The sequence below is a fragment of the Drosophila teissieri genome, unplaced genomic scaffold (assembly GCF_016746235.2).
Source record: "Drosophila teissieri strain GT53w unplaced genomic scaffold, Prin_Dtei_1.1 Segkk124_quiver_pilon_scaf, whole genome shotgun sequence".
Lineage (NCBI taxonomy): Eukaryota > Metazoa > Arthropoda > Insecta > Diptera > Drosophilidae > Drosophila > Drosophila teissieri.
The window spans coordinates 523,916-543,211 of NW_025224990.1; the positions used below are offsets into that span (position 1 = coordinate 523,916).

Below are 19,296 nucleotides of genomic sequence, written 5' to 3' on the forward strand. Positions count from 1 at the left end.
GAAATATATGTATACTTGTAGTAAGATCTAAGAATTGGTTAAATACGTTAGTATTTATCGCTTTAAGAACGGCAGGGAGTCAGAATTAGAGATAATAGGATAGAATCTATTATAGTCAGAACATAATACTCTGTAGGGATCATGCAACTCATAGTTAGTTAACTCATGCTAAGATACCGTGTATCCCCTCGATATTAGCAAGGGGAAATACTCCAAGAAACGCGTCGCCCTACTAAACGAGAGTTTCTTAGCATGATGATGTCAATCTATGATCCGCTTGGACTCCTTTCATTCTACGTGATGTATGCTAAAATAGTGTTTCATGAAATCTGGCGATCGGGATGCCAGTGGGACGATCCCATTTGTGAGGAAGAATGGAATAAATGGAAACGCCGGCTTCAACACATCCCTGACGTTGAGAAAATGTCTATCCCCAGATGCACTTTAATTAGGCACTTGTTTGGGAAAGTCACTGCTGTTATTTTGTCTTTGTTGATATCCACATAAAAAAAAATTCTACTTATTCTTAGTTTATTTGTTTGGCTGGCTTTTATGTTATGATCGGTAGTAGGCATGTGAGTTTTCATTGACTGATTTTTTTTTCTTTGAGAGTATTCCTTATGTTGGTCCCGGATCGCGAGGATGGAGAGAGAAGGGAATCTTGAGAATTGAATCGACTATTGAGTCCGGACTACTGACTCCCGAGTATTGACTCTCGAGAGCTGACTTCGAGTCTTGACTCTCGAGAGCTGACTCTCAAGTCTTGACTACTTTATCGGTGGGCCACGGTCTGTTTATACCAGCTTAAAGCTCTTTCTATGCCAAGTGTTCCCACCTAGGAGTCATTTTTCTTGATTTTCCTTATTTTGGGAGTCAATACCCCCTCGGTGAACTGTGCAACCTGGAACGCTAATAGCGTTTCGCGGCACAAGCTATCAGTTCTTAGCCGACAAAAACATTGATGTTATGCTACTCTCAGAGACTCACCTTACTTAAAAGAAAATTTTCCAAATACCAGGATACAAATTCGACTTTACAAATCCACGGATGGCAAGGCCCACGAATTAAGTACAACATTCTTAGTAATTGGCAAGAAGAATGCCTACAATCTACCTCTATAAGCCTCCAATGCTAAAACGCTGCACTCACTCTGGCTGCTGTCCATTACCCACCCCGCTTCACAATATCTGAGAACAAGTTCACAACACTTTTCGACTCGCTCGGTGAAAGGTTTGTTATACTGGGGATCTCGGATAGCGACCCCAAAAGGAAAACAACTGTACAACGCAATCATTAAACCGCAAAACAAGCTTAATTATGTTTCTCTGGGTGCGCCTACAAACTTTCTTTTTTTATTATTTTTCTTATATTTATTTCATCTTCTTGTATTAGAACTAACAATAGGTTTAAAAATCTTAACAATAACCAATTTTTTAACAGTTTTTTTATTTTTGGTTCGCGATTATAAGACCCTAAAAATGTATTCGCTGGGATGGTAGGTCCTTTTGACGAAGGCGGGAGCGACTGCTGAGTTGTGTTAGACCTCTCGCTAGGTGGTTAGGGTGCAAAGAAAGCTTGCTATGGTATTTTCCTTTAAGTCAATCTTTGATTGTGCTCGCTGTACGATGTCAATATTGCTGTTGCTTGCATTGCCCCATAGCTGTGAGCCATTAGTCCAGATAGGTTTTAATACGGAATTCTAGAGTAAGACCTTGTGGCCTAAGCTGAGGGGAGAGTCAGAGTTGATGAGCCAGTGTAAGCTGTTAGCTTTAAGATTAAGTTTAATTTTGTTGGCTTCAATGTGCTTGCTTCTTGCAATGTGAGTCTTCTGTCGAGATGTCCTCCCAGATACATAACCTCATCTGCTCTTGGGAGTGGTATGTTGTTCAGCAAAAGTGGTGGGCAGTCTTGTCTGTATGTTGCTCAGCAAAAGTGGTGGGCAGTCTTCTCTGTTTACGCCAACGTCACGTGCTTGCATTTTTGCTCGTTTAATTTTATTCGCCAGTCAGAGAGCAACTTTTTAATGTCTATGAGGTGCAATGCCAGCTGTGCTGTTGCTTGGATTGGGGACCTTAGATGGCTAAGGATAGCTGTGTCGTCGGCAAACGTGGATACCGTAAGGCGACTATTTCTAGGAATGTCAGCAGTATAGATGAGGTAAAAAGTGGGACCAAGAACGCTGCCTTGGCGGTCTCCAGCCTTGATTTCATGGTCATCGGAAATGGCAGTGTTGCACCGCACTGAAAAATTTCTTTCGTAGAGGTATGACTTTAGAATTTTGTTAGTGCTTTCGGGTAGGGTTGTTATACCCGTTACTCGTAGAGTAAAAGGGTATACAAGATTCGTTAAAAAGTATGTAACAGGCAGAAGGAAGCGTATCCGACCATATAAAGTATATATATTCTTGATCAAGATCAATAGCCGAGACTATCTGGCCATGTCCGTATGTCCGTCCGTCTGTCCGTCCGTCCGTATGAACGTCGAGATCTCAGGAACTACAAAAGCTAGAAAGTTCAGATTAAGCATAGAGACTCCAGAGACATAGAAGCAGCGCAAGTTTGTCGATTAATGTTGCCACGCCCACTTTAACGCCCACAAACCGCCCAAAGCTGCCACTCACACATTTTTAAAAAATATTTTGATATTTTTACATTTTTGTATTAGTCTTGTAAATTTCTATCGACTTGACAAAACACTTTTTGCCACGCCCAGTTTAACGCCCACAAACCTCCCAAAGCGGCCACGGCCACACTTTTGAAAAATGTTTTGATATTTTTAAATTTTTTAAATATTAGGCCGTCAAGCCAGACTCTGTCGAATGCTTGGGATACGTTTAAAAATACGGCTGTACAGTATTCTTTATTTTCGAAAGCAGTTCTTATTTCCGCTGTTCCGTGGCTTTTCTCAATTATTCCGTGGCTATCACGAAATCCAAATTGATGAGCTGGGATTTTGTTGTGTGCGCTCAAATGAAGTTTAAGTCGGATTAGCAGGCATTTTTCGAATAGTTTCGAAATACATGAGAGTAGACTTATTGGTCTGTAATATGAAGGGACTGTGTGGTTCTTACCACGCACTGGCGCCTACATACTGGCCAGCAGATCCTAAAAAGCATCCAGATTTGATTGATTTTACCATCATTACAGCTGAGGCACTTCCCGAACTTTCATCTGATCACTGTCCGGTGCTCTTTCATCTTTTGTACCAGCTACCACACATCGAGCGACCGTATAGGCTTGCAGCAACAGGACCAATTGGGAGAGGTACTAAAAATATAGCCCCTTGGAAACCGAGCAAGACATTGATCAGATTGTTGGTGACCTAGAATCAACACTAGTTGCAGCAGCAAAAGCTTCAACTCCACTCATGCAGTATAAAGTTCAACAAGACAAGTCAAGATACTAATCTGCTGGTGTTTGAAAAACGACGACTTCGAAATGAGTGGCAGAATCGCAGATCACCTGGTGCAAAGAGTAGACTAAAAGCAGCTTATCGCAGACTTACTAAAGCACTTAAAAAAGAAAAAGCGGACGCACAACCACGTTACATCGAGAGTCTCACGCCCACCAGCACAAAGAACTCATTGTGGAAAGCCCATGGAATCTACAGGCACCAACAGAAATTCAGCCACTAATTCCTTTACTCTCCCACCCTTAACTGCATCTGACTTAACTCCACAAGATCCCATGAACAATCGCCTGGCTTTTACTTATTAACCCCAAAAATGATCATCGAATTCCCAATGCTTGCAGGAAACTGGGCTAGTAGTGACATGGACAGAGTAAGGGCCTTCGGTGATCACCTCAGAAAAGTATTTCAACCAAATCCAGCCACTAATTCCTTTACTCTCCCACCCTTTACTGCATCTGTCTTAACACCACAAGATCCCATAAAAAATCGCCTGGCTTTGACTTATGAACCAAAAATGATCATCGAATTCCCAGTGCTTGCAGTTCTACAGATCTGCTTGCTCTTCAATGCAATTACCAAAATTGGATACTTCCCTCAAAAATGGAAGAAATCAGTCATAGTTATGATCTCCAAGTCTGGGAAAGACAAAACACAGCCATCATCATACAGGCCAATAAGCTCACTTGCTTGTCTGTCCAAGTCATTTAAAAAAGTGGTGTTGCCACACTCCCATCGCACCAATTTGGTTTTCGGCAAAACATGGAGCTATTGAGCAGGTTAACCGCATCACTTTTAAACATTGTGAATCTTGCACAGCTTTATTCTTAGGCGTTGCACAATCATTCGGTAGAGTATGGTTGGATGGCCTTATGTTTAAAATAATTAAACTGCTGCATCAAAACTTACGAAAGCTTCTAAAGTCTTACCTATACCCAAAAGTGTACGCGGTTAGATACAGTTAAAGCACTTTAAGAGATTGTCCTATAGAAGATGGAGTGCCGCAAGGAAGTGTTCTGGGTCCAAGTCTATACACCCTATACACGGCGGACATCCCAACAGACTACCAGCTAACAATATACACATTCGCTGACGACACCGCAATACTGAGTCAATCCAGATTCCCAGTAAAAGCTACGATGCAACTAGCACGCTTTTTAACATCTGGCTTGCGGATTGGCGCATACGAGTAAACGAACAAAAATACAAACAGGTTACGTTTATCCTAAACAAACAGGGCTGCCCGCCCTTGGTTATGAACCACACGCGCATCCCACAAGCTGATGACGTAACATATTTAGGTATTCATCTGGACAAGCGGCTCACCTGGCAAAAACACATAGACGACTAGGACAACGCATGTAAAACTGAAAGCAAAGGATCTACACTGGCTTATAAACGTTCGCTCTCCCCTAAGCCTGAAGTACAAAGTCCTTTTGTAAAACTCCCTTCTAAATCCCATATGGAATATGGCTCAGAGCTATAGGACAATGCATCAAGAAGCAACGTCGACATAGTACAAGGAGCACAGTCTAGGATTCTGAGAATCATAACTGAAGCTCCATGGCATCTTGGGAACGAGAATATACACCGAGACCTTTAAATAAATCTTGCCATTGAGACAATATCAGAGAAAATGTAAAATACAAGGAAAAACTTATCGGCACAGCTGAGGTAGAGACAAATAAAGATACCGTAATATAACAAACGTTATAACAAACGTCATATACAACTTTAGTCCATAATCAACCGCTTAGACCACTTACGCTTATAAACGACCGGTGTATTTGCTAGAGCAGGAAATGTCAACATTTCGCCAAGGGAATTTGACCCTGTTTCAATACTATGACGAGGTAGAGAAAAAACTTTAGACTATCATGACATACGGCAGCTTTGTAGCTGCAGCACTGAAAGAAAGGTATAGAGCGTGCGCGTCCGTATAATGAATTCTGCAACCAGAAAGTCCTTAATCGACGCACTCTTTCTTGCAAGCCCATCCGATCTTTCTTCCGCTCTAGCAATATCGCAACGAATAATGTTTGCTAGTAACTTCGAACAAAGCATTTAAGAAAAAATTAAAAAGCCGAAAAGAGCGTGCGCATCCGCATAATTTATTCAGGAACCAGAAAGTCCTGAAGGGACGCACTCTTTTCTGCAAGACCGTCCGATCTTCCTTTCGAACTAGCAATAGCCCAAGAAGTCAAGGCTAACCACGAACGAATAATGCTACAAATAATTTAAGAAAAAATTAAAAAGCCGAACAAAGACAGCAACTCAAGGAAAGGAACGTAACAAGAGATACTATATTAAAATTTTATTTTAAAACCCCTCATTTTAATAAAAGACAGGGACAGCCACCTTAATAATAGCAAGTCCAACCAATGGACACCGATAACTTTTTATATTTGGGACAACCTGCTCAAAACCCACCAGACCGTAAACCTTATAAACAAACTAACAGCACTCATATACCTATACATGCGTGCATTGTTCCTATAGTATAGAAATACAGTGTTTTCAACACGCATGCATGAATATTTAAAAATGTTTTTAAAATACAAGTTTAAGCTTCTACTCTTCGACGTTATTGGTCAAGTTATCTGCCAACATTTCATTCGGGCATTTATTTTTTAACAACACTAGACCATCCTTTAAAAGCTCCTTTACATCCTTACCAAATGATATCTTATATCTATATGCATTGTTCTGGATAGGACAGGATTCTTGGTTTATGCTTGTGCCCTCAGATTGTCACCATACACGAGTATCGTTGTCTCCACAGCTTATTTCCAGGAACAGCTTTTGCATGACATTAGCCTCTATAAATGCTGCCGAAAGTGTCATGAACTCCGCCTCAATACAGCAAAGCGCTACTCTCCGTTGATTTTCCGAACGCCAAGAAATCAGACCACCAGCCAGAAAATATGTGTACCCACTGTAAGACTTCTTGTCAATCCTATCACCTGCCCAATCTGCGTCTACAAATCCACAGAAAGGTTGACCGTACTGTTTATAGTGTAGCCTAATGTAAACTGTTGATGCACGGATTTTGGTTCCGTTGAGCCAGCTTTGATACCGAGTTCAAGATGTCTGGTCTTGTTGTAATAGCTAGCCACATTGTGAGATCATATAACTTTGAAGGTTCACACATACAACAAGCCAGAATTTTAAGCAGGAAGAGGTTCAACTATCTCGTTGAGTCAGACGAAATACAACAGAAAAAATTCGGTCTGACAATAAAAGAGGGTCCGATGACCAGGTCATCGGCCGCAATCGTTAACATAGAAATTTTACTTCAGTAACGGGCACAGTTCATCAGCAATGTATTTACTCCCAAAATAGGGGAAATAGAACTCTCAGGTGACCGGAGTAGTCCAAAGAAAGCTTTAAGCCGCTATAAAAAGACCTAAGCCCCCCGATAAAAGATACATTCTCGGAAGGTTTCATTCTTATTAGGAGACCTTCTAGGTAGGCGACTTTTTCGACAAGGAGTCACCCACCAAAGCGATACCATCTTAAGAGCTAAGAATTTGGGTCCAAAGTGAAAAGTCGAGATTTTTGTAGCCAAGAAAAGCAGGAAATATATGTTTAGTATTGGTGAAAATAAAAAAAAACATTTTCAGCGGAGAGTATTAGTCGTTTTTTATATACAAAGACAAGAGCCCTAAGAGCAACGTTTGTAGTGGTGAATAGCCAACAATTTGTGTTTATAACTTATAGCTTTTGTATACTAGCCATTAATTATACCCGTTACTCGTAGAGTAAAAGGGTATACTAGATTCGTTGAAAAGTATGTAACAGGCAGAAGGAAGCGTTTCCGACCATATAAAGTATATATATTCTTGATCAGGATCAGTAGCCGAGTCGATCTGGCCATGTCCGTCTGTCCGTCCGTCTGTCCGTCTGTCCGTATGAACGCCGAGATCTCAGGAACTACAAAAGCTAGAAAGTTGAGATTAAACATACGGACTCCAGAGACAAGTTTGTTGATTCATGTTGCCACGCCCACTCTAACGCCCACAAACCGCATAAAACTGCCACGCCCACACTTTTGAAAAATGTTTTATATTTTTCATTTTTGTATTAGTCTTGTAAATTTCTATCGATTTGCCAAAAAACTTTATGCCACGCCCACTCTAACGCCCACAAACCGCCCAAAACTGCCACGCCCACACTTTTGAAAAATGTTTTGATATTTTTTCATTTTTGTATTAGACTTGTAAATTTCTATCGATTTGCCAAAAAACTTTTTGCCACGCCCACTCTAACGCCCTCAAACCGAAAAAAACTGTCAGTGTTGAAGACTCGCCTTCGCACTTCCACTAGCTGAGTATCGGGTATCAGATAGTCGGGGAACTCGACTATAGCGTTCTCTCTGTTTTTATATTACACAAGGCACTAGCCAGCAATATATTAATCAATTAAGATATGTGACAATAGTAAACCAACTTCTAGCTAAGCGCCAACAAACACCAATAGGTTTGAGCTTCTGGAAGATAACACTGACGTCCTGTCATTATAGCCATCAGAAATGGCAAAAAAGAAGCCAAAACCTCCATTAATTTTTATCAGTAAGAAGAGCTCAATCGCTCTTGTGAATCAACTGGTTGACCTCCTTCGAAAGAACAATTTTTACATAACTCCACTAAATTAATACACGAAATTAAAGTCCAAACAAATACGGAAGACAACTACAGAGAGATCACAAAGTATCTGAGCGACAAAAACAAAAATTATTACACCTACCAGCTTAAAAGCAGCAAGGGTCTACAAGTTGTTTTAAATGGCATTGATCCCGAGGTGACGCCCGAAAAAATTACGGAGGCGTTACAGAGAAAGGGAGTTTCCGCTACATCGGTTTTTAACATTCTGAACAAAGACAGGAAGCCGCAACCACTTTGTAAGGTTAAGTTTAAACCTAAAACCAAGCCCAAGTAGCTGAAGAGTCGTCTCCAGCTACGAACCACTACATAAAGGACCCAAAAAGGAATTCCCATCAAACACAAACCCAGAAATCTTCTAACCCAGCGCAAATGCCTTAAAAACTGGACAGCTGCCTTAGCCCAAACTACAGAAACAAGGAACCGAATACCTTCAACAACGTACAACGAGTCTGGCAAGGTCCAAAATCATGAGCCCTCAGAACAAAATGAAACGAAAATAGAAGCCATGAAGTACACGCTGCAAAAAAGGATGATGGAGTATCACAACAGACCAAATAAATAATGGCTTCCCTACGAAAAGCTATGTGGAACGCTAATGGTGTTTCACAACTTGAACTAACTTAATTCATATACGACAAAAAATCGTTTTCTAGCTTCAAAGCGAAAGGTCGTGTTATTTTTCTGCGCTCCAAATTTATTTTTGTTTTTGTCAAATCCAGCGGTTGTTTTTAATAAATTTTTGAATAATTTAATTTCGTACTCAGTACTAGTTAAAGTTCCGTTCGCTTCGCGAGTGAATTTCTTGTGATTTGTGCATTATTTAAATAAATTAATTCAATCTGTTCTCTTTCTGTCTTTGTGTTTTGTTTACTCTCTCATTCGTGCGTTGTCCGTAGTGCTGTTTGGTGTTGTTTTTGTACTTAAACTGCACTGTGTAACCTCTCTCTCGCTCTCCCACACAAAATCTAAAGTTCTAAACGTGCAGGCTGCGCTCTTGCGGTACATTTCACAGCTCGCTTACAAGTTTTGATTTTATGTTTTGGTACAGTGGTCAGAATCCAATTAAATATAGAAACCGATGTTGTCTGCTTCCAAAACCAATGCCGTCAGGTAAAAAAGCCTGTTGGCTAGAGTGGTGCACACTAAGAGCGCTGATTTTAACGGCCGAAAAAGTTATGACCTAGCTAAAGGACCAAATCTAAGATACTGTTGAGATACTTGCCTAGGAGTTGCGAATGAAATGCAACTCTTTATGCGATTAAAAGGACTGATCAGCAGTTTTCGTCGAGCTGATGATCTTCCTTCCGCGCTAGATTCACAATTTAATAGTCTCAAGCTATTAGAAGAATCTCCAAAGCGCAAGAAAGCCGCTGGTGGTAGGCTGCCTAAGGGGAATGGAATTGACGATCGCAGCAAACCCTCAAATGTTGCTTAGATCGGCAGCTAAAAAAGATTCGGTGCAATCCGATCAATCGGTTGTGTAGGGAGCCCAGCCTGGGATTGCTAACGATTCCGTTTTGTCCGCAGTGGTTTCTCAACCGGTGATTCCACCTGTCCCGAATAGTCCCCTGATCGAACATCATTTGATGTTTTGTCTCATATACAAGACAAAACAAGAGAGAACGCTATAGTCGAGTTCCCCGACTATCTGATACCCGTTACTCAGATGGTGGAAGTGCAAAGGAGAAATTTTCACACTGACAGTTTTTGGCGGTCTGTGGGCGTTAGAGTGGGTGGTGCAAAAAGAATTTTGGCATATCGAGAGAAATTAACAAATAACAAATATGTGAAAAATATCAACAACATTTTCAAAAGTGTGGGCGTGGCAGCTTTGGACGGTTTGTGGGCGTTAGGGTGGGCGTGGCAAAAAGTTTTTCTGCAGATCGATAGAAATGCACAATACTAATAAGAAAATTAAAAAAAATGAAAACATTTTTCAAGTGTGGGTGGGGCAGTTTTGGGCGGTTTGTGGGCGTTAGAGTGGGCGTGGCAACATGAATCGACAAACTTTCGCTGCTTCTATGTCTCTGGAGTCTGCATGCTGTATCTCAACATCTCTAGCTTTTATACTTTCTGAGATCTCGACGTTCATACGGACAGACGGACATGGCCAGATCGACTCGGCTATTGATCCTGATCAAGATGTATATACTTTATATGGTCGGAAACGCTTCCTTCTGCCTGTTACATACTTTTCAACGAATCTAGTATACCCTTTTACTCTACGAGTAACGGGTATAATAAACTTGCGACAACGATATGTCGAGCAAGCCGTCAATAATGTTATGCTGTGCTATAGGTAGAAGAATATTCGACTGTTCTTCTGTGAAGCACGCAGTGCCTGGTATATTAAAGTCACTTAGAAAAACCAGTTGGTCCCTATCGGACAGTCTATTTGAAACGGATTAAATAGCGGACAAATGGTTTTGTAGTAGTAGTAGTAGTAATTGTATATAAGCATAGTAGTATAAGTCCCATTGCAATAAAAGAACTAAAAGCTCTGTGCGTGCAAAACAAGCAAAACGGAGACACGATGACGGCGACGTTTGCACATACATACAAAGGAATGCAAGAAACAGAAGGTTCGAGAAAAGTAACGGGATCTTGTGAAATGAATGTTAACAACGAAAATGAGATCGAACAATGTTCTGAGAGGCAGATGGTGAGCGCCAGCAACAATGAGTCCAACAAATGTTTCGCGATCCCGATGGCTAGCAACAATGATCCTGAGATGCAAATGGCTGGCAACAAGGAGCCGCAACAATGTTTTGGAAACCAAATGATGCGCAACAATGTAACTATGCAAGGCAGCTATATTCAAAGACTGGAAAATGAGTTGAAAATATTGAAGCTGCAAAATGAGATCGACCAGTTAAAAAATAAACAACAACGAAGTAACGACACAGACTCAAGCATTTTTTTCGAAATTTTAAAGGAGATCGTTAAGGTATACGATGGCGGCAACTTTTGAATGTCCAGAAAAATTTCATGGTCGGCGACGAGATGATGCGTGCGCTGATTCACTACAAAGTTAAGGGCGATGCTGAAATATGGCTGTATTCAAGCACGAGCGCTACTATGGACACAGCGGATAAAATGTTAAGCCACCTGGAGAAAATGTTCGTAATGTCCAAAGAGTCAAAGTTGAGTATGCGGCAGAAGCTACAGAACTGCGTCTGGATCAAAGGTGAGGAGTTCTCCAAGTACTACAACGAGAAGTGGCAGCTGGCGGATAACTTAGCACTGGCAGAAGATGAATTTTTGGAATATGTCATTAACGGCATACACGATGTCAATCTACGCAATCTGGCTAAGTCGCATTCGTTCAAGACCGGATTGGAGCTTTTGGAGGCATTCCGAAACGATGAGTTGGGCTACGTTCCTAAGCCCAAGTTACTAGAAGACCGTAGAGCAGGAGATTATCAGAAGCCACGAGGTAATGCAGAGTGCTACAATTGCCACAGTCGGGGCCACCTGGCCAAAGAGTGCCGCAAGCCTAAGAGACAAGTTGGGGCTTGTTACGCATGTGGCTTGCAAGGACATGTGTCTAAGGAGTGCAACCAATACAAGAAGTCGAAGGGCGGGGACAACGATTATGTAAGTTATATTGAATTAACATTTTGTACAAAGAATAAGATGCTGAACCCCATTTTCATAGAATGTCTCATAGATTCTGGCAGCCCGATAAGTATTATTAAAAAACGTGTTATACCAAGTCAAATAAAAATGGAAAAGACTACCTCTTTAAGTTACGTTGGATTAAATTTAAGTAAATTACAAATACATGGAAGCGTAAAATGTTAAGTTAAATTCTCAAATAAAAATACTCCTATGTTACTATATGTCGTGGATGATGAATCTATGGGATATGCTATGTTATTGGGAAGGGATTTTTCAGCAAGAGTAAAGGCCAAAATTGTAATTGAAAATTGATAACTGAAATAAAAAAAGATTCGATAGTTGAAAAAAATCAAAATAAAAACAAGAGAGAACGCTATAGTCGAGTTCCCCGACTATCTGATACCTGTTACTCAGATGGTGGAAGTGCAAAGGAGAAATTTTCACACTGACAGTGTTTGGCGGTTTGTGGGCGTTAGAGTGGGTGGTGCAAAAAGAATTTTGGCATATCGAGAGAAATTAACAAATAACAAATATGTGAAAAATATCAACAACATTTTCAAAAGTGTGGGCGTGCCACGCCCACCCTAACGCCCACAAACCGTCCAAAGCTGCCACGCCCACACTTTTGAAAATGTTGTTGATATTTTTCACATATTTGTTATTTGTTAATTTCTCTCGATATGCCAAAATTCTTTTTGCACCACCCACTCTAACGCCCACAAACCGCCAAACACTGTCAGTGTGAAAATTTCTCCTTTGCACTTCCACCATCTGAGTAACAGGTATCAGATAGTCGGGGAACTCGACTATAGCGTTCTCTCTTGTTTTTATTTTGATTTTTTTCAACTATCGAATCTTTTTTTATTTCAGTTATCAATTTTCAATTACAATTTTGGCCTTTACTCTTGCTGAAAAATCCCTTCCCAATAACATAGCATATCCCATAGATTCATCATCCACGACATATAGTAACATAGGAGTATTTTTATTTGAGAATTTAACTTAACATTTTACGCTTCCATGTATTTGTAATTTACTTAAATTTAATCCAACGTAACTTAAAGAGGTAGTCTTTTCCATTTTTATTTGACTTGGTATAACACGTTTTTTAATAATACTTATCGGGCTGCCAGAATCTATGAGACATTCTATGAAAATGGGGTTCAGCATCTTATTCTTTGTACAAAATGTTAATTCAATATAACTTACATAATCGTTGTCCCCGCCCTTCGACTTCTTGTATTGGTTGCACTCCTTAGACACATGTCCTTGCAAGCCACATGCGTAACAAGCCCCATCTTGTCTCTTAGGCTTGCGGCACTCTTTGGCCAGGTGGCCCCGACTGTGGCAATTGTAGCACTCTGCATTACCTCGTGGCTTCTGATAATCTCCTGCTCTACGGTCTTCTAGTAACTTGGGCTTAGGAACGTAGCCCAACTCATCGTTTCGGAATGCCTCCAAAAGCTCCAATCCGGTCTTGAACGAATGCGACTTAGCCAGATTGCGTAGATTGACATCGTGTATGCCGTTAATGACATATTCCAAAAATTCATCTTCTGCCAGTGCTAAGTTATCCGCCAGCTGCCACTTCTCGTTGTAGTACTTGGAGAACTCCTCACCTTTGATCCAGACGCAGTTCTGTAGCTTCTGCCGCATACTCAACTTTGACTCTTTGGACATTACGAACATTTTCTCCAGGTGGCTTAACATTTTATCCGCTGTGTCCATAGTAGCGCTCGTGCTTGAATACAGCCATATTTCAGCATCGCCCTTAACTTTGTAGTGAATCAGCGCACGCATCATCTCGTCGCCGACCTTGAAATTTTTCTGGACATTCAAAAGTTGAGATAGCCAAACATTAAAATTGTTTCCGCCATCGTATACCTTAACGATCTCCTTTAAAATTTCGAAAAAAATGCTTGAGTCTGTGTCGTTACTTCGTTGTTGTTTATTTTTTAACTGGTCGATCTCATTTTGCAGCTTCAATATTTTCAACTCATTTTCCAGTCTTTGAATATAGCTGCCTTGCATAGTTACATTGTTGCGCATCATTTGGTTTCCAAAACATTGTTGCGGCTCCTTGTTGCCAGCCATTTGCATCTCAGGATCATTGTTGCTAGCCATCGGGATCGCGAAACATTTGTTGGACTCATTGTTGCTGGCGCTCACCATCTGCCTCTCAGAACATTGCTCGATCTCATTTTCGTTGTTAACATTCATTTCACAAGATCCCGTTACTTTTCTCGAACCTTCTGTTTCTTGCATTCCTTTGTATGTATGTGCAAACGTCGCCGTCATCGTGTCGCCGTTTTGCTTGTTTTGCACGCACAGACCTTTAGTTCTTTTAATGTGTAATTGCCAGGATTACAATTCATTAATGCCGATTTTTATTTTTTTTTTAAATGATCACTTGGGTAGGTCCGACCACTTCTGAGCTTTAGTGTGCGCTCTGTGACAATTTAGCGACGATGATTTATTCAGCAAGTGTGTGTGTACAGTTTACATTCGCGACTCTTATAATTAGGTTCTTACATTCCAATATTGCAATGGGACTTATACTACTATGCTTATATACAATTATTACTACTACTACTACAAAACCATTTGTCCGCTATTTAATCCGTTTCAAATAGACTGTCCGATAGGGACCAACTGGTTTTTCTAAGTGACTTTAATATACCAAGCACTGCGTGCTCCACAGAAGAACAGTCGAATATTCTTCTACCTATAGCACAGCATAACATTATTGACGGCTTGCTCGACATATCGTTGTCGCAAGTTTATTATACCCGTTACTCGTAGAGTAAAAGGGTATACTAGATTCGTTGAAAAGTATGTAACAGGCAGAAGGAAGCGTTTCCGACCATATAAAGTATATATATTCTTGATCAGGATCAGTAGCCGAGTCGATCTGGCCATGTCCGTCTGTCCGTCCGTCTGTCTGTCCGTATGAACGTCGAGATCTCAGGAACTACAAAAGGTAGAAAGTTAAGATTAAGAATACAGACTCCAGGGACATAGACGCAGCGCAAGTTTGTCGATTCATGTTGCCACGCCCACTCGAACGCCCACAGACCGCCAAAAACTGCCACGCCCACACTGTTGAAAAAGGTTTTAATATTTTTTCATTTTTGTATTAGTCTTGTAAATTTCTATCGATTTGCCAAACAACTTTTTGCCACGCCCACTCTAACGCCCACAAACCGCCCAAAACTGCCACGCCCACACTTTTGAAAAATGTTTTGATATTTTTTCATTTTTGTATTAGTCTTGTAAATTTCTAACGATTTGCCAAAAAAGTTTTTGCCACGCCCACTCTTGCGCCCACAAACCGCCAAAAAATGTCAGTGCTGAAGACTCTCCTTCGCACATCCACTAGCTGAGTAACGGGTATCAGATAGTCGGGGAACTCGACTATAGCATTCTCTGTTGTTATATTCTAAATTCTCTTAGTCGACTATTAGATCTATACTTTCTTACAAGTGCTGAAAGTGTGTTTCTGACTAGAGTAGCATCTCTTAGTCAACTAGAAGATCCATATCATCCAACTTTCGAGGTGACAATCGACGCAGGTACCGTAATAAAAGAGAGGCCAGATAAGTCAACCAAACGAATTCATTGTTTTCGTAAGGCAAACTGTGAGTGTTAGTTCGCACAAATGCAGATGAAGTTTGCATAAGGAGGGCTTGCTGTTGCCAGTTACGCAACAACATATCACTGTCCGGAAGAACAGAGGACATGCGAAAGGCCCTGGCACTCGCGGACAAAGAAAGCAAGGGTTTAGGGAAGTATTCAAGGACTACATGGTCGAGATTCAGACCCTAATAAGACCCCTGGGTTACGGAAAAAAGGAAACGCTAGAGCTCATCAAGGAGAACTGCACGCCAGACCTCAGAATAGCGTTGAGATCCTACCATGTGGACGACCTAGAGGCACTCATGGTCCTGACAGATGAGACACGATGGAACGAAACGTGGGGGGAACTCGGGTAAGAACCCAACCCATATCGCCAACCCGCTAGAAGCATGTCGCAGGTGCGGTGGACATGACCATTGGGCAAGAGGCTGCCGAAACCACAGTCTGCTGATCTGCTGGATCTGCGGAGAAATAGGAATCCGAAGTCCCTAATGCCGCCAGAGAGCGGGAAACGGCCAGCGATCCCAGCCGCAGAGAGACGAGCCGGGGTCGCAGGATGCCGCCTCTCCAAACTAACTGGCAAATTAATCAAAGAGGGGCAGCAGTTGTCCGCAACGGTTGCAATCGGTGGGGACACGTACAAGGCCACGATCGACACCGGGGCGACAGCAAGCTTCATAAGCGAAGAGCTGGCGGACAAGCTGGCTGCCCGTGGAATGATTAGAAGGATACGACGGCAGGTTAGGTTGGCAGATGGAAGGTGCGGTGAAATCAACGCAAAGCTCGAAATAGGAATGGAGTTCGGCAACAGGCGACTCAACATGAGCCTGCTGATACTACCAGGAATAGTGGATGCGTTGGTGCTGAGGTAGAATTTCCACACGCAAGTCTTGGCCGAGATCAGGTGCGCCGGTCATGAAATCCGGATACCGGCCAGAGGCAGACACAACGGGTGGCTCGAGGAGAAGTTGTCGGTCGCAGTAGTCCACAAGGATAGCGAAGAAGATGACATAAATAAATTCCTGGAAGCAGAGCTTCCAGTTCCACTCCATGACCGGAATATCTAGTATAGCCAAGCACACGATAACCATGAAGGATGATAAACCAATTAAGCAGAGATACTACCCCAAGAATACAAAGATTCAAGGGGAGATTAGTGCAAAGGTGGACGAACTTCTGGAAATGGGAATGATAGAACATTCAAGGAGCCCGTACAGCTCACCCATAGTCATGGTGAAGAAGAATACGGGAAATGGAAACTATGCGTGGAGTTCAGGCAGATAAACGCGAAATCCATAAAGGATGCCTTCCCGATGCCACGGATAAATTACATCCTCGACCAACTAAGGGAGGCGCGCTTTATAAGAAGTCTGGACCTCAAGGATGGGTATTGGCAGATACCGTTGGAGGAGTCAAGTCGGGGCTTAACGGCTTTTACGGTCCCAGGGAATGGTCCGTTCCAATGGAGAGTGATGCCGTTTGGATTACACTCCGCGTCGGCCACATTTCAACGGGCCCTGGATCACATGCCACATGCCACATGCCTGTGCGTATCAAGATGATATCATCGTGAGTGGCCGCACCCTGGAGGAACACAAAAGAAACCTCCGGGAGTTGTTCCGCCGCTTGAAAAACGCGAACCTAAGAATAAACCCAAAGAAATGTCAATTCTTCAAGCAAGAACTACTGCACCTAGGGCACCGCGTCACAAGCCAAGGGATAGGCACGGACCCAGAGAAGGTAGCATCCATAGCCCAGCTAGAACCACCGTCATCGGTCCGCGAGCTGAGGCAATATCTTGAAGTCGCATCTTGGTACCGACGTTTCGTGCCTGACTTCGCGCGCATTGTAAGGCGACTCAACAACCTCCTCCGCAAGGGTACCAAGTGGACATGGTCACAGGACCACCAGCAAGCCTTCGAGGAGGTGAAAGCCAGATTAGTTACCGACCCAGCCTTGGCGTGCCCCGACTTCGGGATAATGTTCATCCTGCAAACGGACGCCAGTGACTACGGGATTGGCGCGATCCTCACACAGAATACAGAAGATGACGAAAAGGTCATTTCATACTCCAGCCGGACCCTAAACGGAGCCGAGAAGAACTACTCAACAACAGGGAAGGAGTGCTTGGCAATAGTGTAAACTATTCGGAAGCTAAAGCCGTACCTGGAGGTCTACCACTTTGAGGTAGTGGCAGATCATATGGCACTGAATTGGTTGCACAACATAGAAAGCCCATCGGAAAGAGTTGCCAGATGGGCGTTAGAGGTACAGCAGTATGACTTCGAGGTTGCATATAGTATAAGCCAGTTTAACGTAGTAGCAGATGCGTTTCGAGGCAGCTACTGCCAGAATCGATATCAGCAGAACCAAAGATGCTGATCACGGAAATCCGAGAGAAGATTAAAGCGCATCCTCAAAAGTTCCTAGACTAAAGGGTGGTACCGGCAGATTCCGCATAGAGCAGGGAACGAAGATGTAGTGACCTGGAAGCTATGCGTTCCGCGGCAGCTGAGGGAAACGGTCCTGCGAGATAGCCCCAGCAGCTGGCCATGTGGGCAGTCGTAAGACGCGGCTTGCAGCCCGGTACTACAGACCTGAAATGCAGATAGACGCAAGGGCGTTCGTTCGGAAATGCGAGGACTGCGCAAAGTTCAAACCGAATCAGCGGCAGGCGGCGAGAAAGATCTTGACACAGATCCCGGAAGAGCCCTGGGTAACAATGTGTGCCGATTTCGTCGGACCATTGCCAAGGTCGAAGCATGTGAATTTCAGTGTGTCGGATTCCACAGGCTACTCACCGGCTACCGAACGCACTGTATGACAGAGAAACGGTAGGTACAGAAAGGCAACCAGAGTCGCCGGAAGGAAACGCCGAAAAAATGAAAGAGGTCTTCGACGTTGTGCGGAAAAACCTGGAGAGTGTCCAAGACCAGGCAAGGCATTACAACCTGCGAAGGAGGCAGTGGAAGCCAAGAATTGGTGAAGTGGTGTGGGCCAAGGAGCACCATTTGTCGAATGCGTCCGAGGGATTTGCGGATTAGCTCCGAGATTCGATGGGCCGTATCAGATTGTAGATTTCGTATCGCCAGTAATCTGTAAGATTCGCCACCTGAAGAACAGAAAGGAGCGCACGGTACAAATCAGCGACCTTAAGCAACAGGATCTGGATGTCGAGAACGTGGATTATGATGCGTCGGGCGAAAACGGGTAAAGCATGCAGTAGAGCCAACTGTACCCGAGAATGGACGGGGTCAGTCATTTGTTTCAGCGTCACGCCAAAGCCGGAGTCAACGAAAACATTCCGCGAGCAAGCCGGAATACTTTATTCGTCTGGCCACCGCCAGAGTTAACAGCCCCATCACCTGGGAAAGGTGAGACTATGTCGCTATGTGTCGCTATGGAGAAAAGGCAGGACCCGAGAACGGAAGCAAAACGACACCCGTTTCAGCGTCAGGCCGAGGCAAGAGTCAACGGGGACATGCAGAGAGCAAGCCGGAATACTGCTTCTTCCACGCGGACAGCAGGATTCCCCAACTAACGTCAGGCACAGGCACACTCAACGTATCCCAAATACAAGCAGCAGAGGCGACCGTTTAAGCGCCAGGCCGAAGCCGGAGTCAACGGGGGCACGCCACAAGCAAGCGGGATTCGGAGGAGTGATGCACTCACCGGACCGGACCCACATACTCCCGTGGAAAGGGGCGGTACAGCAGTACCGCAAGGCACGCCAAATGACGCTGAGGGGAAAAAAAAAGTCAAGGATAAACAAGGATGAAACGTTTTCGGATATAATCCGACTTACCGGCAAAATTTTGATTATTGTCATCAAAGCTTAGGGAAGGGGGCGCCTCGATCACAAGGCGTTCGATCGGCACTCGATAGTGTCAATCGATGGGCAGGAATATCGGAAATAGCAGCACATGACGGGTCACACTACAGAAATACATACTATGGTCATCGAGTG

General features: G+C 43.1%; 1 protein-coding gene across 1 annotated transcript; it reads left to right on the forward strand.

Annotated features, from left to right (window-relative positions):
* The first annotated feature begins 10,683 nt into the window (after positions 1-10,683).
* Positions 10,684-11,742, forward strand: LOC122625554 (zinc finger CCHC domain-containing protein 7-like). The gene is made up of 3 exons (XM_043805645.1): positions 10,684-10,866; positions 11,052-11,669; positions 11,731-11,742. The coding sequence occupies exons 1-3, from the start codon at positions 10,684-10,686 to the stop codon at positions 11,740-11,742; spliced, it is 813 nt and encodes a 270-aa protein (XP_043661580.1).
* The last annotated feature ends 7,554 nt before the right edge of the window (positions 11,743-19,296 follow it).